Source organism: Myotis lucifugus, unplaced genomic scaffold, assembly GCF_000147115.1.
Source record: "Myotis lucifugus unplaced genomic scaffold, Myoluc2.0 scaffold_45, whole genome shotgun sequence".
Classification (NCBI taxonomy): domain Eukaryota; kingdom Metazoa; phylum Chordata; class Mammalia; order Chiroptera; family Vespertilionidae; genus Myotis; species Myotis lucifugus.
This window is the reverse complement of record NW_005871093.1, coordinates 5,164,218-5,188,155: the sequence shown is the minus strand read 5'-3', so window position 1 is coordinate 5,188,155 and position 23,938 is coordinate 5,164,218. Positions and strand designations below refer to the sequence as shown.

The 23,938-nt window shown below is 55.8% G+C and overlaps 1 protein-coding gene across 7 annotated transcripts in view; it reads left to right on the top strand.

Annotated features, from left to right (window-relative positions):
• Positions 1-23,938, top strand: part of CLIP2 (CAP-Gly domain containing linker protein 2) — a 68,355-nt gene that overhangs the window by 29,762 nt on the left and 14,655 nt on the right. For 5 of the 7 annotated variants that reach the window (XM_014455376.2, XM_014455374.2, XM_014455378.2 and 2 more), the window contains exons 3-10: positions 3,136-3,686; positions 8,291-8,415; positions 9,886-10,099; positions 10,942-11,139; positions 12,521-12,624; positions 14,638-14,698; positions 20,479-20,583; positions 22,200-23,135. In XM_014455376.2, coding sequence (XP_014310862.1) covers positions 3,136-3,686; positions 8,291-8,415; positions 9,886-10,099; positions 10,942-11,139; positions 12,521-12,624; positions 14,638-14,698; positions 20,479-20,583; positions 22,200-23,135 — 2,294 coding nt within the window. The remainder of the gene's footprint in view (positions 1-3,135; positions 3,687-8,290; positions 8,416-9,885; positions 10,100-10,941; positions 11,140-12,520; positions 12,625-14,637; positions 14,699-20,478; positions 20,584-22,199; positions 23,136-23,938) is intronic. The other 2 variants (XM_023753461.1, XM_006088232.3) reach the window with 2 other exon arrangements.

Genomic DNA, 23,938 nt, shown 5'->3' with positions numbered 1-23,938 from the left:
TTTTTTTTTTAAATTTTTTTCGTAATCCCTTCGCCTTTTATCCAGCCCTCTAAGCCCCCTCCCCTCTGACAGCTGTCAGTCTCTTCCATGCATCCATGCTTCTGTTTCTATTTTGTTCGTCGTTTTATTTTGTTCATTAGATCCCATATAAAAGTGAGACCATGTGATACTTGTCTTCCTCTGGCTGGCTTATTTCACTTAGCACAATGCTCTCCAGGTCCCTCCATGCTGTTGCAAAAGGTAAGAGTTCCTTCTTTTTTGGCCCTGGAAGGGTTTTCCATGCCTCCCCACGTTCAGGCTGCTGAACGCTCCCCAGTGTGAGAGGGGATTTGCCAAAGAGGAAAAATGGAGCGAAATACGGAGTGCGGTTGCCCCAGGGTTTGACCTGGATTTTAGCAGCTGTTGAAACAACTGGTCCCTGGGCCTGTGCCCCCTGGAAGGGGCGGGTGGGGAAGAAATATTACCTGAGGGTCTGCCTGAGCCGGGACAGCTGGGCGGGAAGACAGCTGAGTAGGCAGCCTTTTGCCAAGAATAGCCAAGAATAGCTGGGTTCCCTGCGACCTGGGACTCTCCTCTGTAAGCAAAGGACAGGTAGAGAAGGCTCGTACCTGGACCACCACCGTTCAGTTCAGTAACAGACATCACGCAGGCCCTTGGCACAGGGAAGTGTTGTAGAAATGGATACGGAGACGACACTGACACCTGCTAGGCATGTGTGCCTCTTGGGGCGTCATCGAGAGGGAGGGCTCTGGGCCAGACCAGCAGGGCCCAACTCCTGCCTGGGTAACAGGGGGCAAGTCCCATAGCCTCTGTTTCCTCGTCTGCAAGATAAGAATGCAACATATTAAAAGCCTATTGGGGGCATGCACTGGCACTTCATAAATGCTCGTTGCTGCTTTAATGGTGATCACATCGACACCTCATTGTTGATGGGCCCACCGGCCCCTTGGGCAGTGTTCGGAGGGGGTGGGGGCTTCTTTCCCTTCTGCCTGCTTTTCAGAGCAGCTTTGCCTAAGGGAGGTGCCTGCCTGACCTAGGTCCCAGCAGAAGCTCTTTGTGGTACAGGATTGTCCTAAATCCTAAGTCAAGATTGAGGACTCCCAGGAGCTCGGCCCAGGCACAAGGAACCAGCAGGATGGGGTCTGTGTCAACTGACTTGCACTCGGTGTTTTATGTCAATTTCAGAGGACTTGCTCCCCCCTGCCCCCCTTATTTTACTCAGGGCTGGAGCCACTTGCCCAAGATCACCAGAACCTGCCTGGAAGCCCTTCTTCTGCCTCCTGGGCCATTTGTGATTTTTAATTTTTTTCTAGCCCCTTAGTTTTTGTATAAGTCATTCTCATGAAATAACAAAAGCCAGCACTCGTGGGCACACGTATGGACCAGGCAGGCACTGTCCCTGTCATCACACAACAGCCCAGAAGAGAGGTGCAGGTGAGCGCCACAGGTGGGGCGGGGGAAGCTGGGTTCCAGAGCAGGACTGCTGGGCTCCAGGACCTGCCCCCTCAGCCACTGTGACCTCCGCCTCCTGGGATCTCGGTGGTGGAAGAGAGCCTTGGGCCCCAAACCAGGGTCCCACTCAGGCGTCTCATCTCCACAAGAAATGGAGGGGGACATCCTTACATACGAAGAAGTAAGAGATGAGATTGTTTCCTGATTGTGGGGAACCCTAGGGTTTAGCCAGATTCTGGGAAATAGGTCCATTCAGGGGAGTCCACGATTTGGGGTGATGGTAGTTTGGGGCTGGGCATTGTGTGTACGTTTTTTAGATGATTTGAAAGTGCCCTGCACCAGGAGCCAGAGGCCTTTGCCAGGGCTTGACTCTGCTGCCTACTGCTTGGGAGCTGAGATGAAGCACCTGCCGTCTCTGGGCCCGTGTCCTCAGCTGTAAAACTGGGACAACAAAATCCCTTCGCAGGGTTAGCTGTGAGGGCCGGGTGGCTGCCACATGCCAGCCTCTATGCACAGAGCATCCATCAGTGGGTCTGATGACTGCGGTTTTTGATCAAATTTGAGCATTAAAGCTCGTTGATCTCCCGGAGCCCAGCTCCCAGGTGAGAGGTAGTCCCTTCCCGCCTGGTCAGGACCCCGTCCTGGCTGCTGGGGCCTGGGTGCCACGTGCTTTCCCACCACCGCTGCCAGTGCCAGAGGGAGACCCTGCTTGCTTGGCCTCGTGTGTTGGGCCTGCCTTGGAATTGTGTGGCTTCCTCGTCCCGGAAGCTCTGTCCTTAAGGGTTGGTTTCCAGCCCGAGACAGCATCCAGCCAGGCCGGGGCCCCGGGGCCCTTGGCCTTGGATGAAAGGAGGACTCAGGTTGGAGCTGCTGCCCTGGGCCCCCTCCACTGGCTGCCCATGGAAACATCAGGGTCAGAAACACCTGCTTGCCCCCTGTCTCCGTCTGTGTTTCACAAGCCCATCGCCTCTGGAATAGAGAAGATGAGCTCTCCTCTGCTTGATGCGTGGTCCGGCAGGAAGGAGGGGCAGCCTCTGGATCTTGAGGTGCAAACAGGAAGGCTTTCTGAGCTCCCACCTTCCCAGGAGCCTAGGACCCAGGAGCCACACACACACAGAGCACGGTGGGGCCAGCTCTGCTTTGTCCTTTCCTGAGTGACCTTGAGCAAGTTGCTTCCCTTCCCTACCTCCTGGGAGGTAGGCCCCTCCAAGAGTTTGAGTCCCATTTCTGCTGTGTGGCCTTGGGCGAGGCCTTTGCCTCTCTCAGCCTCAGGGTCCTCCTTCCTACAAGGAGGACTGGGTTAGGGGGCCCAGTTCAGGCCAGAGAACCCCACGTTCAGTCCTAGGAATGAGGTTACACACTTGCTTCCTCCTCCTGCCCTCCTCCCTCCCACTTGTTCTGGTCTGCACAACCCTGAGGCTCAGATTTGGGAAGGAGGAGAGGGGAGGTTTAGGGGTGGAGTAAGATATTTTTCCTGGCTCTTTCTTTGCCCCAAAATGTCTGTGGCTATGGCCAGCTGTCAAGGAATAGTCTTTTGCTGGGGCACAAGGTCCATGAAGAATGAGACCTGCCCAAGCCCACACTGCCAACCACACCTGCCTCAGTTTCCCCATCAGGTAACCAGCACTGGCACCTTCCAGCTCTCACTCAGCCCTAACCACTGCCTCTCTCCTCACTCTCCAGGCTCCCCACTACACAAGCAGGCCTCGGCACCCTCTGTGGCTGCGCCCGCTGCCCCTGAGAAGCCGGGCCCGAAGGCAGCCGAGGTGGGCGATGACTTCGTGGGGGACTTTGAGGTCGGCGAGCGGGTATGGGTGAATGGCGTGAAGCCAGGTGTGGTGCAGTACCTGGGCGAGACGCAGTTCGCACCCGGCCAGTGGGCCGGCGTGGTGCTGGACGAGCCCGTGGGCAAGAACGACGGCGCTGTGGGCGGCGTGCGCTACTTCGAGTGCCCGGCCCTGCAGGGCATCTTCACGCGGCCCTCCAAGCTCACCCGGCAGCCCACGGCTGAGGGCTCGGGCAGCGACACCCACTCGGTGGAGTCGCTGACCGCCCAGAACCTGTCGCTGCACTCGGGCACGGCCACACCCCCGCTGACCAGCCGCGTCATCCCGCTTCGGGAGAGCGTCCTCAACAGCTCCGTCAAGACAGGCAACGAGTCAGGCTCCAACCTCTCGGACAGTGGCTCCGTGAAGCGGGGTGACAAGGACCTGCGCTTGGGAGACCGTGTGCTGGTGAGTCCCTTCCCCCCACTGCTGCACCCCACTAGGCAAGCTGGAACAAGGGGGCTGTCAGGGAGTGGACTCAAGAGGCTCGGGTGGGGTCCCTGCTTTTCTCCCCTGGACCTGCTGTGAACACCTGACACCTCTCCTCCGGTCCCTGTCCCACCCTTAAAAAATTATATCCCGGACATGGGTGACTATAGAGGCCTGACCTTACACAATTCGAGGATGAGGGACTCTAGGAAAAACTATATGAAAAAATACTGCTTTTGAAAATTTTGTAAATCATGTGATTCCCATGAATGCATTGTCAGGGCCTTGGAAGAGGCCAGTGCAGGTGAGGGTCCCTGTTGCCTAAGCTGTTAGCTTCACCAACCACAAGTCCGATTCTGACCTGGGTCAAAGGTGTGAGCTGTGTTCATTATTTATGAACATAAGTAACGGTGTTTATGCTTATTAAGTTGTGCTGCCCTTTAAAGATACCCCTGGATCCTGGTTTCATTTGGGCCTCAACACTACCCCATAAGGTCTATGTACTAGATAAGTAATCATGGGCAAGTTATTTATTCTCTCTGCCTCAGTTTCTTCTACTGTAAAATGGGGATAATAGTTCATCTGTCTTGCGTGGCTCTGTGTAACCTCTGTGAAGTGTTAGCTATTGTCAGCATTAAAGTCCGTGTTGGGCCTGTCCAGTGTGGCTCAGTGGTTGAGTGTTGACCCATAAACCAGGAAGTCACGGTTCGATTCCCAATCAGGGCACATGCTCCGATTGTGGCTCCATCCCCAGTAGAGGGTGTGCAGGAGGCAGCTGATCAATGATTCTCTCTCATCATTGATGTTTCTATTTCTCTCTCCTCCCTTCCTCTCTCTGAAAATCAATCAAAACTTTTTTTTTAATTCCATGATGGGTGGGCATTCTCCTCGGCCAGGGGGTCCTGGGTGCAGTGAAGTGCTCAGAGCTCAGGGAGGCTCCCTGAGGGCACACAGTGGCTCACGATGGCCTGAATGTCCTTGGCTTCTATTGGTCAAGCGCTTGCTGTGAATGGAATCCTGTGCCAAAAACTTTACACCCACCATCCATTTCCTCTTCACCCCTGAGAGGCCCTGGTCCCTGGAGGAACCTCTGGAGGGTGAGAGGGAGACCTGGAGACCACAGGAGAAACATGCCTCCCCTTCCCGGAATAGTGTTACCTAAATACTGGAAGTTGTGTTACATGCCTGTCTGACGCGATTTTCAGATGCTGTTTGGAGCTGTGCATTGGGTTTCGTGGATCACCTCTTGTTCTCAGTCGCCCATTTCACAGACTGAGAGGCCCGCGCTTCCCACAGCACCTACAGTGGCAGCAGCCGAGCTGGGCCCAGAGGCTGGCTGTCCTGCCTGGCTTTCCCACCCTCTGCCCCTGCCGTAGCCCAGGAGGTGGTCTGTCTGCATGGGTTTTAGGGGAGTCGGTTTCAGAGGCGGCATGGCTGGTGTGGCAGACTCAGGGACCAGCCACGCAACCACCAGTTTAGGATTGAGGTTGTTGAAGACAAAAGACATTCCAGGTTGGAAATGCAGAGCAGCAGGAACCGAGAGGGCAGGGTGGGACCTGGTGACAGGAGAGGTTGGGAAGACAACCCCACCTGCGGGTCATTGACCAGTGAGAGCCGATCCTGACTCAGAGAGAGGCCTGCTGGGGCAGAAACCACCAGGCCCTGATTGTTGTTTGAGTGAAGACAGTGAGGCTCAGAGAGGGCAAGTACTTGCTCAGAGTCATACAGCAGGGCATGGGCAAGGCTGAGATGGGGACTCTGGGCTTCTACCTACCAGCCCAGGAACGTTCCCTGTGTCCTCCACCTTCAGTGTGCCCAGCAGCCTGGGTGGGGGAGCAGAAATGTCTTGGTCATCTACCATTGACACTGTGGGGCATAATTAGCAAGGAACAGAAAACGTTGTCTTAGGAAGGAAGAGGCCTGGCTGGCTGCTTGTGGCTCCAGGAGGCGCCCCAGGCCAAAGACGTGGAGACAGATGCGAGGTGGTGGGAGAGCTCTCTGACCCCCAAGGACGTCAATGGCAGAAAGGCTGCCGTGACAGGTCGGGCTCTCCGGGAGTAGCTGCTGAGGTGGGCTTGTGGTGCAGATGTTGATGAGGATTTCAGCATCTATGGGAGACTGGGCAGAAGGAGAAGTCAGACTGCACGCAGGCGGGGTAGAGCTTGGCCAGCCCGGGAGCTCCACAGAGAGACTGTCCATCACAGCACCCCGTGTTGAGCCAGGTGTCCACCTTTCAGTCACTTGGTGTGGCTGCCCCAGGAAAGGCCTCAGCTCAGGTGAGGGGGCCTGCAACAAGGGCCAGTCCCGAGGGGCTCGAAGCAGGGCAGCCAGGCCGTCCTTGAAGCGGGATCTGTGTGGAGCAGCTCCATGTAGGTGAAGGCTCCGTCCCTTCACGTTCCTTCATGCACTGGCCACAGAGGCAACCCAAGAAGGGTGGGACCTTTCCAGAGAACCACCTGCTACCCTCGCCCAGCACATATATTTTTTTATAATGTTTTTATTGATTTCAGAGAGGAAGGGAGAGGGAGAGAGAAATAGAAACATCAATGCTGAGAGGGAATCATTGATCGGCTGCCTCCTGCATGCCCCACACTGGGGATCAAGTCTACAACCTGAGCATGTGCCCTGACCTGGAATCAAACCATGACCTCCTGGTTCATGGGTCGGCACTCAACCACTGAGCAACACCGGCCAGGCTCCCAGTACATCTTAAAGCTCACAGCCGAGGCCAGCCTAGCATGCAGGTAACCAGAGTGTACCAGCCCACCAGGCAGTCTGACCAGCCGACGCTCCCCCACTGGGCCGGTCAGTTCTCCACAGGGCTGTGTCCCTCCAGGGTCCCCTTGGCAACTGGCCCGGTTAGGTACGGGAACAGGGTCCTGAGAGATGAAGAATGAGGTTCTCTCTCTACCAGTCCTGCCCCCACAACCCCTAGGTCAAACACCCAGCAGGGGGTGTCGAGGTGGCAAAGTGGGAAGGTAGGCTTAGGGGTTGTACAAGCCTGGGGGTCAGCTCAGCTCTGCCCCTGACAGCAGTTTGATCCTGGGCAGCATAATAAAAACAGTAAATAGAGCCCTAGCCGGTTTGGCTCAGTGGTTAGAGCGTTGACCTGCAGACTGAAGGGTCCCAGGTTCGGTTCCGGTCCAGGGCATAGACCTTGGTTGCGGGCACATCCCCAGTAGGGGGTGTGCGGGAGGCAGCTGATCGATGTTTCTCTCTCATCGATGTTTCAACTCTCTATCCCTCTTCCTTTGTCTCTGTAAAAAATCAATAAAATCTATTTAAATATCCTACTTTCAAAAAATAGTAAATAGAGAAGGGGCAGTTCTCATCACTGGAGGGCAGGCCTGGCACACACGTGAGGGAGCGCTGCAGAATCTCTGGGGCTTCAGGGAGGTGAGCTTCCCCAGGTTGTGCTGGCCTGGGTGGGGCTCAGGTACAGATCCGTCCCCTCTGGAGACTGTGCCACTCTTTCCGCTCTGCTCCCATCTCTGAGGATACCTGCCTGGTTTCATCCTGTTGAAGACGGGAAGGGACAGAGGATTCCGCTCCGGAGGCAGCTGAGGACTAAGGTTGCAGCAGCACCTCGCTGGGGCGGGGGCAGGCTTGTTAGTGCTCTAGCCAGACAGACTCCCACCCCAGGGGGGAGGGGCCCTGAGTACTGTTTGCTTGGTCATAGCTCTGTAAACCCGATCGATCAACATCCCCATGGGGAAGAGGGTGGCAAGCCCAGAAGTAGGTGTGAAGCAGCGGTGATGGGCATCTAGCACCTCCCTTCCTTGATGGGAAGTCAGTGAATGGCACCCAAAATTGAAAAGGCACAAAGTAGCAACATAAGCATGTCAGTTAGAAATATGGAGGTAAAATATCAAGCAGTTCAGCTTAAAGAGTTACAGTTTTGCTTCTGGGGAGAAGTAGAGAAACTTCCAGGGCGGCTTTAGAAGTATCTGACTCTTTATGTATAAATAACTTTAATTTTTTAAAAAACTATTTTTACAGTAATAGTCTCACTTATTACTCTATCCTGTGAATTTTTTGACTGTGGTAAAATACACATAAGAAAATGTACCTTCTTAACCATTTGAAGTGTACAGCTCAGTATGTTAAGTACATTGACGCTGTCGTGCAACAGATCTACAGATTTTGTTCATCATGCAAACCGGAAACTGTTCCTTAAACTACAACTCTTCGTTTCCCTCTTCCTGCCAGCCCCTGGCAGCCACCATTTGAAACATTCATTTTTAAGGATAAAATGTATTGAGACTCTAGTATGTACTGCACACATAGCACGTAGCCCTCACAAATCCCTTCTCACAGATGAAGATGCTGACGCTCAGAGGTTCGGTAACGGGCTCAAGCTCACACTGCAGAGTTTGAATGCAGGTCTACCTGTCCATCTCAAAGCTCTTGCCTGGGCAGCCCCGAGAAGTACTGGTTATACCCGTGTCCCTCCTCACCCCAGCTCTCCTCTCTCCTGCACAGTGGAAAGGAGGGGTGGGGTGAGCCTGGCGCCTGGGTCCCTGCACCACCTCTGCCTGTGCCCACTGTATGCTCTAGCCCTGAGTCTCTCCGTGTGCCAACAGGTTGGCGGGACAAAGACTGGCGTGGTGCGTTATGTGGGGGAGACGGACTTTGCCAAGGGCGAGTGGTGTGGCGTGGAGCTGGACGAGCCCCTTGGGAAGAACGATGGGGCGGTGGCGGGCACCAGGTACGGTGGGCTTCCCCCAGGAGTGTGGGAGGGGGCTTGTCTTTGCCTGGGGTGGGTGCAGGGGACAAGGATGGGGCAGCTGAGGAAGCCAGTGTTGAGTGTGTGGGTGGCTGTGCCAGACACCACAGTACAGATGCTGCCTCCATCCTTCTGTCACAGCAGTGTGCGGGGCAGATCGTGGAGCTATCATCCCCATGTTACAGATGAGAGAACGGAGGCCAGAGAGGTCATTGCTCAAGTCACATAGAGTCAGGGGCAAACGCTAGGAGAGGCAGTGGTCCCTGCCTCCCTGGGGTTTCTCTGGACAACACAGGAAATCAGACCGTGAGCTCTGCAGGCAAGGGTGGGGTCACAACTGGTTCTGTGCTCCATGCCATCTCCAGTTAAAGGGAACTGACTGGGAATGCGGGGTCAAGAGGGTCTAAGACTGTGTCTGAATCATTGGGGATGGGGTGGGTGATATGACGGGTGAGCAGTGTCAGGGATGTGGGCTCGGGCTAGATGGCCTGCCTTCCTGCGTTGGCTGTGCCTGGATTAGCTTCTGTGGCCCAGGTGAGCCTGTGGCAGCTCTGAGAAGGAAGCTATGCTAGGCTGGGGGACAGCCCGAGCAAAGACCTTAATGCAGGAAGAGGAGGGGCGGGGTGGTCGTTTCAAAGTGAGTCAGAAACTGGACAGAACTAGCTCGCCTGGTCCCATGTAGAATCCTTGACCGGAGAGATTTCAAGAGATCACCCAGAGTTTCCATAACAACACTTTGCCTTCCTGTTTTCAAGACCGATATTTCTCTCAACTTACTCCTGCTTTCTGACCTCAGGGGCAGGTTGGGTGGCAGCCCCCCACCCCCACCCCCAACACACACACACTTTTGCTTCTCTATTCAGGGAGTTCCATGGCAGAGAGCTGATGGGGTTCCTTGGGTCTGGGGTGGACCAGGGCAGCCATGAGAGTGGGGCTGCAGATATGCCTGGTGGCCTCTGAATGGAGCCAAGCATAGTCGGCTTTGGAGCCCAGCAGGCTAGAGGTTCCAGTCCCAGCATTGCCACTTGACCAGCTGTGTGACTGTGAGCAAGTTACTGAACCTCTCTGAACCTGTCTCTTCATCTGTGAAGTGTAGATAATAGTGGAGTGGTTGGGGGCTTAAAATGAGCATTCATGAAAAGGGTCTGGGGCAGAGCATGTGCTCAGTAATTGTTATTCGCCTGCCTCGCCCCAGATATGCCCAACAGCTATTCCCAACCCCCATACATACACCAGGACACCCCGCCCCAGCCCCAGCTGTTCACAGCTGCAAAGAATCTCAGGCCCTACTTACTCTAATCTCTTTCTGGGAGTCTCCTACTGGTCTTGGGATATGGGTGCTTGGGCCCCAAGGATGAGCCTCTCTACTGGGCTCTGAGGAGGTGGGGGAGGCAGGTGAAGCTGCAGGCTATGCGGCCATGATGCCAGCATGGGTCTCTCTTGCTTCCCCAGGTACTTCCAGTGCCCACCCAAGTTTGGTCTCTTCGCGCCCATCCACAAGGTGATCCGCATCGGCTTCCCGTCCACCAGCCCAGCCAAAGCCAAGAAGACCAAGCGCATGGCCATGGGTGTGTCAGCGCTGACCCACAGTCCCAGCAGCTCCTCCATCAGCTCCGTCAGCTCTGTGGCTTCCTCTGTGGGGGGCCGGCCCAGCCGCAGTGGCCTGGTGAGGGTGGGGCTGGGGAGGGGTGTCCTGATGTATGGATGGGGATTGAGGACAGAGGGATCCAGGTGCCCCTGACTTGCACTAGCGCCAGGCATCCTCAGACTGGAGTTTTTGAGGAGAGATGAAAGCACATATCTTTTAACGAGGGAAATTGATCCATTGACATTCTTGTTATTTTTATATTACTGATTTGTCAGTAGCCTGAGCCTTTCCTGGGAGTTGAGGGTCATACAGGTGCAGGGCGGGTCATACAGGTGCAGGTTTCAAAAAGGTTGCCACAGGCACCCTGGATGAGGGGAAAAGGTGAGGCTGTCCTTCTGGGCAGAGAGCTTCTAGCCAACCTCAGTCTAGGGCAGTGGTTCTCACCCTTCTGGCCCTTTAAATGCAGTTCTTCATGTTGTGACCCAACCATAAAATTATTTTCGTTGCTACTTCATAACTGTAATGTTGCTACTGTTATGAATCATAATGTAAATATCTGATATGCAGGATGGTCTCAGGCGACCCCTGTGAAAGGGTCGTTCGACTGCCAAAGGTGTCGCAACCCACAGGTTGAGAACCGCTGGTCTAGGATGAAAGGTTCTTCCTGACCCAGGAGAAGGTGGCCCCGGCGAGGGAGCCTACCGTGAGGCAGAGCCCCAGCTGTGACTCTCCTGGGAGGGGGGAGTTTCCTGAATCTGAAATAATACGCTTCCCCCTGCACAAGTAGGCAGGGGCACGAGCATGGGGAGGGGCAGGACCCTGGGAGTGCAGGCCCTTGGGCCCCCACCTGCTGGGTAGCTGTGGGTTATCTGGATGGTACTCAGATCCTGAGTCCTGCCTGCACCCATGCCCTCCTGCAGCTCACGGAGACCTCTTCACGCTACGCCCGCAAGATCTCCGGCACAACAGCCTTGCAAGAGGCACTGAAGGAGAAGCAGCAGCACATTGAGCAGCTGCTGGCTGAACGGGACCTGGAGCGGGCTGAGGTGGCCAAGGCCACGAGCCACATCTGCGAGGTGGAGAAGGAGATCGCCCTGCTCAAGGCGCAGCATGAGCAGGTGGGTGGGCAGGCGGGCAGCGGGCACCCAGAGGGGCACCAGCAGCCTCCCAGGCCAGGCTCACAGGTCACTCACACTCAGAGTGCAGACGATGGGTGTGCAGAGAAGACTCCTCCTCCAACTGGCGGAAGTCCTTCCAGTGGATAGGTTCACACGCTTTCAGAAGCTGGGTAGAGTCCGGTCGGTGAGGCTCAGGGGTTGAGTGTGCACCCGTGCACTGAGAGGTCACGGTTCGATTCCCGGTCAGGGCACATGCCTGGGTGGCAGGCTTGATCCCCAGCAGGGGTTGTGCAGGAGGCAGCCGATCAGTGTTGATATTTCTCTCTCATCGATGTTTCTATCTCTCTCTCTCTTCCTCTCTCTCTTAAAATAAATAAAAACATCTTTAAAAAAAGAAAGTTAGAAAAAAGAACCTGGAAATAAACTGTCCCCTGCTTTTTCCTACCTCCTCAGTATGAGCCTTTCCTCGGTCATGGAACATTTTTCCCCGTCTGAACAGCTAGCTGCATTGCCGCTGTCACAGGCTGCATCCTTGCTGATGTGGCCAGTCCCCTGCTATTGTTTAAATTGTTTCCAGTTTCTCACTTTTTCAAAATAACGCTCGTGCGCACATTTTCTGTGTACACCTGTCCTGTTTCAAATTGAACTTTCGAGCAGATTCGTGGGTTGGGCTTTGGGGAAGTAATCCCCTGCCCACAGCCTTGAGTCATCTGCTGTCGCATGTCTACTCTTCCCTGATGTTTGTCACCTGCATGAGAGCCCCCTCCTGGGCCACTGCCCCCATTTGGGGCCAGCTCACCCCTCTCTTGGGTGCTGGAATTAATAAGGCCAAGTTCAGCCCTAGCCAGTTTGACTCAGTGGATAGAGCATTGGCCTGCAGACTGAAGGGTCCCGGGTTCGATTCTGGCCAAGGGCATTTGCCCAAGTTGCAGGCTCAATCCCCTGTAGGGGGCAGCGTGCAGGAGGCAGCCAATCAATGATTCTCTCTCATCTTTGATGTTTCTCTCCCTCCCCTCTCCCTTCCTCTCTGAAATCAATAAAAATATATTTAAAAAATAAGGCCAAGCTCATGTGTGCTGTGGCAGGGGCCTTCACAAGACAATGTGTTTTAGGTCCTTGGATTGAAGGAGGTGGCAGATATTGGGGTGCTAGATACGGGGGTAGGTGGACTTGAGGTTCCCACTGGGTGAGGCCGCAGCTGGGCCTACCCCTCACATCAGGCCCACAGTCCAAGCTCACCTAAGGCTGGCAGGGGAGTAGAGGTGGCTAGGGTTCCAGGCCTGACTCCTTGCACCACCCCTGCTACCTCCCACCCCTCCCCCACTTGGCCCCCGGTCCCCAGAAGGAGGCTGACCCTGTTCTGCCCTTGCGGGGGGCCCAGTATGTTGCAGAAGCAGAGGAGAAGCTGCAGCGGGCCCGGCTGCTGGTGGAGAGCGTGCGGAAGGAGAAGGTAGACCTGTCCAACCAGCTGGAGGAGGAGAGGAGGTATGTGCTGCCCCTGCCCTGGTCCTGGGAGCACATTTTCTCTGCGCCTCCGTAGGATGACCCAGGTCCAAATCTGACTTCCAGCACTTACAGGCTGCGTCACCTGGACTAGTGACATGAGCTCTGTGGGCCTCAGTCATCTCATCTGTAACATGGGCTGGTGATCCCCATATCTACAAGCTGTTGGGGGCACTTACACGATAATTCCAGTAAAGCACCCGGCATGTGCTGAACACATGGGGACACTGTCCTTCCCACCTGTGTGGGTTCACTGTTCCTGCCCCACACGGCGCAGGAAGCCTGTCATGAGGAGGATGCCCCGTGGAGGGGGTGGCCCGTGCCCCTAGGGCAGTGGTGGCAAACCTATAACACGCGTGTCAGAGGTGACACGCGAACTCATTTTTTTGGTTGATATTTCTTTGTTAAATGGCATTTAAATATATAAAATAAATATCAAAAATATAAGTCTTTGTTTTACTATGGTTGCAAATATCAAAAAATTTCTATATGTGACACGGCACCAGAGTTAAGTTAGGATTTTTCAAAATGCTGACACGCCGAGCTCAAAAGGTTCGCCATCACTGCTCTAGGGAGATAGGCACCATGAGGAAGAGCCAGTGCTCTCACCCCTTGAACCAGCTCAGGTCCGCGGAGCGCCCCCTGGGCCAGGTTCTGTGCATGGAGCTCATAGCTCCTGTCCAGAAGCTCTGTTCCCATTTCACATGTCAACAAACTGAGGCTTAGAGAAGCAGCAGCAAAGGGATGCTTGAAACGCCTTGCACCTGGTGTCAGCCCCCTGCTGAGTGCTGTACCTGCACCGTCTCAACCTTACTATTAGCCTAGGCAGGTGTTAATTCATGTCACTCATGAGAAACTGAGGCTCAGGGTAGGAAAGGGACTTGTCCCAGGCCACCAGCCTGTTCATCATTCGCTGGTTCTTTCTGCCCAGGCTTGGTGGCTAGTGGGGCTGTGGTTCCCTTTCTGTGGGTACCCTGGCCTGGCTTGGTCCTGGGTCGCCTGGGGAACAGGGTTTCCCTTGGCCCAGGAGCTTCTCTGTCTCCTGGCTGACACAGATTTCTGTGGCTTCCTTCCCTTCCCCATGTAGTAGGCAGCCCCCCACCATGGGTCTGTTTTGGGGCTTTCAGCCAGGCATGTGCTCCACAGGCTGTTACCATCTGACTGGGGAGGGGAGGGCTTACTTAAATCTGCCAGAGATGCTTGTCAGGGTCCACACATCTGGTTCCCATGGCAACACGCCTGCTTGCCTAAAAACAAAAGCACATCTTTAAGACATTGTGGGATTTGTGTTCAGGAAGGGCCTGGGTACAAGACCCAGCATCACCCTGGATGCGCTTGGGCAGGTCCCTTGCCCTTTCTGGGCCTCAGTTTTCCTCATCTGTATGCTGGGAGCTGTCAGAAGCCCAATAAGAGCAGCTTTGTGAGCTGTAATGTGCCTGCGTCTCCCCTGTGGTGTCTTGGCACACGGGTGGGTGAATGTGTCTCCCTGAGGGTGGTGCCCTCCACATCAGGGAGCAGTGGGGATTGGGACTGTAGCCCCCAGTTTTGAGGCCTGTGAATGAGTGTGAGTCAGCAGGGAAAAGCCTATCTCCTTCCCTGCCTCCCCCCACTGCACCCCCGCCCTCCACTATTCCGTGTGGCCGTGTCTGTCCCCTGCAGTGGTGAAAACAGAGTGCTCACTAGCATCACTGTATTCATTTATTCCCACAGCCACCCTGGGAGGAAGGATGTGGCATTGAGCACTCCCATTTTAGAGAAGTCAGTGGTCTCTGCGTGGAGCACAGGCCGGGAAGCTGGGAGGGCTGGAGGTTTGCAGGAGGTTCTGCCCCATCAGCCGTGTGGCTCTGGGCAGGTGTCCCCTCGACGGGGACAGCACCTTCTGTGTGGTCTGACCTCGGACTCTGGGCCATCTGTGGCCTCATCTCTCTGCCATTGCTGACTTGGGGAAGCCCACCTGTCTGGGCAAAGCCCGCTCAGCTCCCTCTCCCCCCACAGGAAGGTGGAGGACCTGCAGTTCCGCGTGGAGGAGGAGTCCATCACCAAGGGAGACCTGGAGGTAACAGTCACAGGCACCGCCTGGCTTGCTCGGCACCCCAGGCCCAGCCCTTGTGGGGCAAATGGCCATGCGGTCCAGGCAGCAATTCCGGGCCCCCTCGGAGGGGCCATGGGGGTTTTGAGGGAGAAATGAAGAAGGGTCAAAGGTCATACTCTGGGAGAGTGGGGAGGGGTTGGTCATGAGAGACTCGGATGTCACAGGTGGGAATGGCTCAGCTCCAGGAGCCTGAGGGGCCAGACTTCTTGTCTTGGCCATCAAGGCATCCACAGGCCTGAGGACGTATTGGCTGGACTCCCCAGTCCCTGCCTTGTTGGGTAATGGCCCTAAAGGTGACCCTTGGGCCCTTAGTTCATCTTAGATTCCAGGTAAAATTTTGACTAAAATTAGCTTGTTGTTGAGTCACAGAAATTATAGATGGAAAAACAGACTCAGAAAGGCAAATGGACTCACCTAGTAATAGGGCAAGTCAGCAGTCCCTGGGACCAGGGCCAGGACTCCTGACTCCTGAGCTCAGCCGGAAAGGACGGCCATTATAGCTCCTCCTTGTTATAATGCCTGGACAAGTGGTCTAGACACAGTGGACCTTGCACTCTTCAATCCAGCCCACCCTTCCTAAGCTGAGGGACGGGGGTGTTCACATCAATTAGTAAAGCACCTCACCCTCCCCATCCCAGCCCTCCTCACGGAACCATGCAGATACCACAGTGCGTTCAGTCCCTCCCCACATGCTGAGCTCCCCCAACTGCCCTTGGGCAGCCTCTTCCCTTCTCGAGCCTCAGTTTGCTCTACTGTAAAATGAAGAGGTCGAACTAGGTCAGTGATTCTCAAACTTGAGGATTCATCACCTGGGTGGCTTGTTCAGATACAGAAGGCTGGCCGGCCCCAGCCTCATTCAGCTGGTCTGGGTGGAACCTGAGATTTCTATCGAGCTCCCAGGTGATGCTGCAGGGTCACACGTTGGGAATCACTGCACTAGATCATTCTGAGCTCAGATTGGAACTTGCAGTTTCTGATTTTGTAAAAGAGCCGTAGTAACATCCTTATAAGTTCCAAAGCACCGCAAAAGCATGTGAATGGTTGTCCTGTCCCCTAGATGACTCCCGCTGGGGAGGGACATGATGATCTGCATAGGGTCACTGCCAGCTGCCCCTGTTGGGGCTGTTTTTGTTTCTCAAGCTTAAAGGATGGATGTCAGGGCACAACGTGGCGTAGGAGCCCCAGGCCAGCGTCAGGGTGTTCTCATGGATGTTTCCCTCTTAGCCAAGGGGGCAGGTCATGGGGTTGTTTGGCTGGCTTTCCCAATGGATGGCTGCCTCCTGCAGGGCTTGAGGTGGGCTTCTGGGAAAAGTGCCTGTAGGTGAAAAGAACAGAGACCCCCTCCTGCCAACTCCAGTCAACGGGGAAAAGCCTACAGGGAAATCTCACAGGCAGTTCAGGGAACTGGAACAAGAAACAGCATTAGGATCCAAGCCTGTTCTCTCCTACCCAGGGATTTCCTCCTTCTCATGACATGTGGTCAGGCTTCGTGTCTGTCTGTCTCTCTCACCATGTCTCCATGTCCCTTGGTACGTCTGTTCTCTCTCCCCACCACCCACCCAAGCCTCCTGGCCCCACTCAGCCTCCAGCATCCACTAGCTACGAGCTGTCCTCTCAAGAGAATCTGATTGATCCCAGGATAGCCAATGAGCTATCTGACTTTATATCACCTTCCATCCCAGATCCAATTGGTCTTGGCTGGGAGAGGCAGGGGGTGGGACAGACAATGACTGACAGCTAATTCAGTCCAAGGGCAGTAGAGTCCCGTTGCTGCTGTTTTTATTGTGACCATATTCATGGTAACCAGAAGGCAAATTAACCCAAAGTTCCATTCATCCCCACTCATCTTAAAAGTCAAAAATAAAACTCATAACACCTGGTCCCCTTCCAGCTGTATCACCCCATCTCTCTGCTTGTCCTCCCCCTGACCTCGCTCCCCAACCACAGGAGGTGCCTCATTCCAGCCTCCCAGCCTCCTTCCTGACCCTGATGTTGGCCTGTCCAAGGGCTCAGTCCGGGCTCACTTGCCCCTTGGTCTACACTCTCCCTGAGAGCTTCCAGTCTGTGACCTTAAATGTCCTTAATAAGCCCATGATTCCCCGGGTCTTCCCCGAGCCCTGCACTGGCGTGCCACCTGGTCATCTCCACCAGGACAAGTAGGTGACAGGCACCTGTAGCACTTTCCTGGGGCTGCAGTAAAATAAAAAAATTACTATAACTCAGTGGCTTAAAACAACACTGATTTATTCTCTGACAATTCTGGAGGCCAGAAGTCTGAAATCAAGGTGTGGGCAGGGTCATTCCCTTTGGAGGCCTCAGGGAGAATGCTCCATGCCTCCCCCCCAGCTCTGGTGGGTTGCTTGTAGCTGCCTCCCTGCCTCCCTCATCGCATGGCCTTCCTCCCTGTGTGTTCCTGTGTCTCTTCACGTGACCTTCTTACAAGGACACAGTCATTGGATTTCAGGCCCACCCTAATCTAGTCTGACCTCATCTTAACTAATTACATGTGCAAAGAACCTATTCCAAACAAGGCCACATTCTGAGGTTCCAGGTGGGTATGGAATTTGGGGGGATGCTATTCAGTCCAGTACAGGAGTCCACATGTGACATGTCCCAAACAGATCTGTTTGTTCCTGTCTCCCCCTAACACCCCCCCCCTACCTTTCTCATCTCACAATTGGCCCACAATCCACACAGGTGCTCAGGCCCCACAGCTAAAATTCACCTTCTCTTTCCCTCATCTCTCATCTGACATCCTTTTGACCTTGCCGCCAAAATGATCTTCATCCCCACGTCGACCTTCCTGGGTCAGCCACAGCTCCCTGCCTCGGACAGCTGCATAGCCAGTTGGCTGCTCTGTTTCTGCTCTTATTCCTCTTCACACTGAAGCCACGTAGACTTTTTAAAAATATCTTTTCAATTTTTAACATTGGAAAATTTTGAACCCTCCTTTACACATTCAACGATTTTCACCTCATAGTCACTCGTTTCAGCCACACCCCCCTATCCTCCTCCCATGTTATTTTGAAGCAAACTGCAGGCATCATATGACCAAATCTTTTAAAAACGTGAATCAGATCCTGTCCGTTTTCTGCTCACACACCCGTGCCACCGCCCTAGATAAAAGCCAGGCTCCAGAGAATGGCCCGGAAGACCCTGGGGACCCCGCCCCGCCGAGCACCTCTGCTCCAGGCACAGGGGCTCCTCTCTGCTTCTGGAACACCCCACGCTCTGTCTGCCTCTGAGCTTCTGCACGTGCTGGTTCCTCTGCCGGAAACACTCACTCCTCCACCCCTGCCTGGGTCAGCGGGTCCCTCCTTCTCCTGCAGGTCTCACCTTAAGGAGGCCCCTTGGAGAGCTTTCGCAGCCTCCTCGTTTACCTCCATCCCACCAGCCACCTGGTGCTCTGTCCCTATTTCGAGCCACAGCCTGAAGTTATCTTCCCTGATCATTTATTGTTTGCATCCCTCCCTAGAATGTGAGCCCCTTGCGGGTGGGGACCCTGTCTGTCTTTTTTCCGTTTATGTCCCCGAAGCCAGAGCAGAGCAGGAGCATGGCCAGTGCTTCTCCAGGAGGGAATCCCGGGTCACAGGCTGGGATGTGTTTTGTGACCCTGCCCACACCCACAGGGGTGTTGCCCTGTTGCATCATAGAAACCTGTGCCACTCCCTGCCACCAAGGTTCAGGTTATTTTTTGTTAATTAGATAGCCCCTCGGTGTTTTTATTCATTTTCATGTAACAGAAAGAGCCAGTTTTATGAACACAGAATCAGCTATTGGTTGAGGAGGATTTGGTGCGAGGCCTGAAGGGACATCTAGAGGAGCCCCCTGTGCAGTTGGGGAAACTCCTTCCCCATTTAACTAATAATAAAAATGTGCCAGGCATGGCTGTGTGCTTTGGAGTGGGGTGACACGGTCTGTGTGAGGAGAAGGAAATGAGCCGCAGGTCCTTCAGGCTGGACTGAGCTCCAGGACCGGACTCTGAGGAGTCTCTGTCACTGCTCCTGTTGCTGGCGGAAACCCTGCCTCCCCTCTGAGTCCAGCTGGTCCGGGAAAGGCGCCAGTCCTGGGGTCCAGCGGCCTGAGTCTGGACCTTGTGCTGCCCAAAGTGCGATTCTGACCCTGCAGGCTGGGGAGACGGCCTTGATGGTGGCTTTCAGAACATTAACTCCAGGGGCCCTGACAGTGTCTGAAACAGGAGTGCGGTGGCCCCCCACAGGCCCTGGGCAGTGCCCTGGAGCAGAATGGAAGGCCAAACCGTCCACCCCACCTAAAATCTAGCCTCTGAGGCTGCCCCTCAAGCTCCTACATCGAATTTACCTTAATTAACTGAGCACCAGAGCAGTTCCACTGAGCTCCCCTGTGCCCCCACAAAGACCCCAGTCCATGGACCAGGAGGCTAGATGTTCTGAAGGTGATGGAGAAGAGTCCTCTTGGGGGGTGGGGGGGACACACCAAATGAAATTGCCCTTAAATTGTAAGGCTCGGGGCTTTTCCTTGCTTGTGGGGCCACCAGTAGGGCCACCAGTAGGGCATTTATGGTCATGCTCCGTCTAGCCTGGGTCTCGGGCAGTGCTGCTGTGCCCACCATTGGGGAGAAGGGGGCAGGGAGATGGCCCGCGAGGCTGGGATGAGGCACCATCATCAGCCTGTGATTTTCTGGAAGAGACGGAGCGTAGCTGCTTGTTAGCATTGCAGCCAGCTGCCCTCTTGAGAGAGAAAGAGGGAACCTTTTTAGTTCTTTTAGGAAAACTCAGAAATATATAAGGTCATAGGCCAACGGACATGAACGTGTCTGTAGTTCTTGATGAACTGCAAACGTATTTCAGGGACAGGAGGTAACAGTTTACCCAGCTGCCCTCAGCCTTGCTGGTGTCGGGTGTGTATTCTTTTCACAAATATGTGCACGTTGCTGAGCCTGCCTCTTCAGAACCGCCCCATGGACTTGCTTTAACCTTGTTTCTCCTGGACGAGGAGGGGACAGGCGGGAGGGGAAGGAGGACCATGCCTCTCCCTACCGTGAACTGGTCTCCATGCTAGTCTGGGTGCTCACCGATCTGCTGTGGGAACCCAAATGCCAGCCCGGATGCCCGGAGAATGCCGGGCTTTGTTAGTGTGTGAAGTGGGAGTTGTGAAGCTGGGACAGAAATGCCCTTGTGCTTTCGGGAGACTGGCTGTCTCTGCAGGGGGGGGGGCGGGGGCGGGGGGGGGTGGCCACCACAGGCCGGGCTTGGGGCTGGGCAGTGGTAGGCACAGCTCAGCCCCCACCAGGGAGGCCAGGCCGGGAGAACCGTGAAGGTGTGGGTATAGTTTTGAAAACCTTCCATTCATTTGGTTCATCCACCTTCAGCACAGGCCTGAGGGCCAGGAATCCTGTTCATCCCTCCTGGTGGCCTGTGTGCAGGACCCTGGGCCTGGCCTGAAAAACAGCCCGCAGTGTCCCCGTGGGGAAGGGGAGAAGGCTGGCGCTCCTCCCCAGAGCTGCAAAGGGGAGGGCCACCTGGAGGTGACAGAAGGGATCCAGGGTGCCCTTAAAGAAACCCAGCCAGGACACGAGGGCAGGAGGCAGGTCCACCTCACCAGACCTCTCTTTCCCTCAGCCACCTCCTCTCCTCGACCTGTTTTCCTGTCTTGTTCATGGTAGATGACGCCGCCTCTCTCTCTCTCTTTCCCTCTCTCTTCCTCCGGCTTCCTTTCCCTGTGCCCTCTGCCCTGCCCCTCCCTCCCACCCACGGGTGGACCAGACCCAGACACAGCTGGAGCACGCGCGCATTGGGGAGCTGGAGCAGAGCCTGCTGCTGGAGAAGGCGCAGGCCGAGCGCCTGCTCCGAGAATTAGCCGACAACAGGGTAACACGCCTGCCGCCTCCGCCCGCCAGCGCCCTGCCCCTGGCGCCCCTGGGCTCCTCTGTTCGATTATTTTCTCTGTCCTTGGCTGCTGTCCTCATTGTTTTTTCCCTTTTGTGCCCTTTCTAGGAGGGAAGTGGTGACACGGATGCCTATTGGGGAGGAGGGGGCTTGGCTCTCTGGGACTTTGCTCCCCAGCCGGTCCCATTGGCCGGGAATGTCCTGAGACCCTCCGCGCCCTCCCTCCCATGCATTGCCATGACAAGGCTCGGTCAGGTTCAGAAATCAGGGGTCTCTTGGGACAGGTCTGCCTTCTGCGGGCAGTCACGGAGACAACCTATCCATGCCTCCCTTCTCCCAACTGGGAAGGTGGAGATTGGGGGACTTTAGATTCAGTTTCTCTAGCCTGGAAGGTCTTAAATATGGTGCTAGGAGGGGCCCCCTGAAGGACCTGGGGCTGGGGGAGGAAGGGGTGTCCCCAGGACATGGGTTTCTGTGTCAGTCCAGGGTGTGGCTGCTGTGATATGATGGGTCAGGGAGTGTTCCTAGGTTAGGGAAAGCTCTTTTTGGGGGTGGTTCCCCCCAAGTCCCAGGGCCTGGTTCCAAGTCTGGGCTCCAGGCCTGACTGGCCCCTCCACAGCCCATGCATGTCCCGGGACTGGCCCCCGTGCAGGTACACACATCCAAACAGCTGGCTGGCCCCGCCCAGGGGACAGTGCAGCCACCGTTCTCCTGGCAACGGCGCTCACAGCCAGCGAGCAGTGATTGGGTGTAAACAGCATGGGCTGTGGGTGAGCAGCGGTCAGTCTCTGCATGTTGGCCTCAGCACCAGGGAGTGTGTGCATGTGGGGCATCTGGGGGACACAGAGGGCTCTGCACACTAAGCGTTGCCCGGTGACCGTGTGCTTGTGCAGGACACACGCACGTGCACAGAGGCTACTGGCAGAAACTGACCCAGTCACAGTTGATAGGCTGCAGCCCTCCACACCCAGGCACCCCAACTTGATTGAAAAAAACAAAAACAGGTTCATTGAACTAAAGGTCAGCTTCAGAAACAAAAATGTTTAAGCTTGTAACGGATTTAAAACGCTTCAATATTTTTGTTTCCAAATCTGTGACCATTGACATGATCAAGGTGAACCTTGGGAGGGTGGAACCTCTGATCTCGGAGTTTTCCCTCAGGAGGCAGGTCTGGGAGCATTAATTTTGTTCTGCTTTAGGCATTCGACCGGCCCTTCTTTGGCCACCCCCTGCAGACAGCCCCTGAGTCCACCCATTCCAGCTGGGGGACTTGCAAACTTCACTGTCGCCTCTGCCCTTTAAACTGAAAGCCATAACCTCGAATAAGTGGGGTTTTTAACCACCAATTTATCCCACGCCTGTGGGGACAGTTGACTCCCTGAATCGCTGGGGGTACAAGTCAGGGGGCTCTTTCTGGGAGGTGTGGTGGACAAGGCCATGAGAAAAGCCAGCACTTGGGTAGGAGGGGATGCCCTTCCCTTCTCATGACCTTACCCCACGGGGACTGGAGCCCTTGCGTGGTGAGGAAGCCCCCGCACCCCTGCAGATCCTCCTTGCTCTCCAGCCGGCCTGCTCACTGTCTCCCTCTCTCCCGGTAGCTGACCACGGTGGCCGAGAAGTCGCGGGTGCTGCAGCTGGAGGAGGAGCTGAACCTGCGGCGGGGCGAGATCGAGGAGCTGCAGCAGTGCCTGCTGCACTCCGGCCCGCCGCCCGCCGACCACCCCGAGGCTGCCGAGACCCTGCAGCTGCGGGAGCGGCTGCTGTCGGCCAGCAAGGAGCACCAGAGGGAGAGCGGCGTGCTGCGGGACAAGTACGAGAAGGCCCTGAGGGCCTACCAGGCCGAAGTGGAGAAGCTGCGGGCCGCCAACGACAAGTATGCTCAGGAGGTGGTGGACCTCAAGGCCAAGGTCCAGCAGGCCACCAGCGAGAACATGGGGCTCATGGACAACTGGAAGTCCAAGCTGGACTCGCTGGCCTCGGACCACCAGAAGTCCCTGGAGGACCTCAAGGCCACCCTGAACTCGGGCCCTGGCGCCCAGCAGAAGGAGATCGGGGAGCTGAAGGCTGTGATGGAGGGCATCAAGATGGAGCACCAGCTGGAGCTGGGCAACCTGCGCGCCAAGCACGACATCGAAACAGCCATGCACGTGAAGGAGAAGGAGGGCCTGCGGCAGAAGCTGCAGGAGGCCCAGGAGGAGCTGGCCGGGCTGCAGCAGCACTGGCGGGCCCAGCTGGAGGTGCAGGCCGGCCAGCACCGGCTGGAGCTGCAGGAGGCCCAGGACCAGCGCCGGGACGCCGAGCTGCGGGTGCATGAGCTGGAGAAGCTGGACGCGGAGTACCGGGGCCAGGCGCAGGCCATCGAGTTCCTCAAGGAGCAGATCTCCCTGGCCGAGAAGAAGATGCTGGACTATGAGCTGCTGCAGCGGTCGGAGGCCCAGAGCAAGCAGGAGGCCGAGAGGCTGCGGGAGAAGCTGCTGGTCGCTGAAAACAGACTCCAGGCTGTCGAGTCCCTGTGCTCGTCCCAGCACACCAACGTACGCAGCACCTTCTTGTGGGCTGTGCGGGCCCGTGGGCAACAGCAGCTCGGGCTTGAGAGCTGGCTGGGGAGGGCCTAGTGTTTACTGACCTTTTTTTTCAGCCCAGGGAAGAGTTCTCGTTGCCCCCAGGTACATGCCCATTGAGATATGGGGGCACTAGGCTCAGAGGAGGGAGCCTCTTGTTCCTCTGTGAGAAGGGCAGCTGGCCCTGTGACTGTGGGGACCCATGGTGGTCTGAGCTGACCTGGCTGGGTCCCCCACAGACCAGGCCTGGAGAGAGATGTACCTCAGAGCAGAGAACAGGCTTCCTCCCAGTCCCCAAGTCCCTGATGTGCCCACACATGTCCTCCTGTGAGTCCCTGTGCCGTGGGCTGGCATTGACGTGGACAAGCCCTGCCCATCCCCGGGCTCCCATCTCCAACTGGAGCGCTGACCCAGGGGATCTGAGGGCGCCCTCTTGCTGCTTGGTCCTAATGAGATGAGCCACAGTCCAGTGGTCACTTTCCCAGAGTGTGGGGTCCCGGGAGTGGGGTCTGGAAGGCTGGAGGGGTGGCCCTGGAGACGCTACTGCCACCAGTATCAGCTTTGCTCCAAATCCAGATGTCCCGGCTGAGCATGCTAGGGAGGCCCAGACGGGTTGTGTTCACTCCAGTGGGCTGGGAAGGGCCTTGAGTGGCTCCGGGCACCACACCTTGTGCCAGGCCCTATGTTGCCCCATTTCAACTTCATTCCCACGAGGTCGATGCTCCATTTCATAGATGACCTAACCAAGACCTCAAGACGAGTAACCTTCCCAGGGT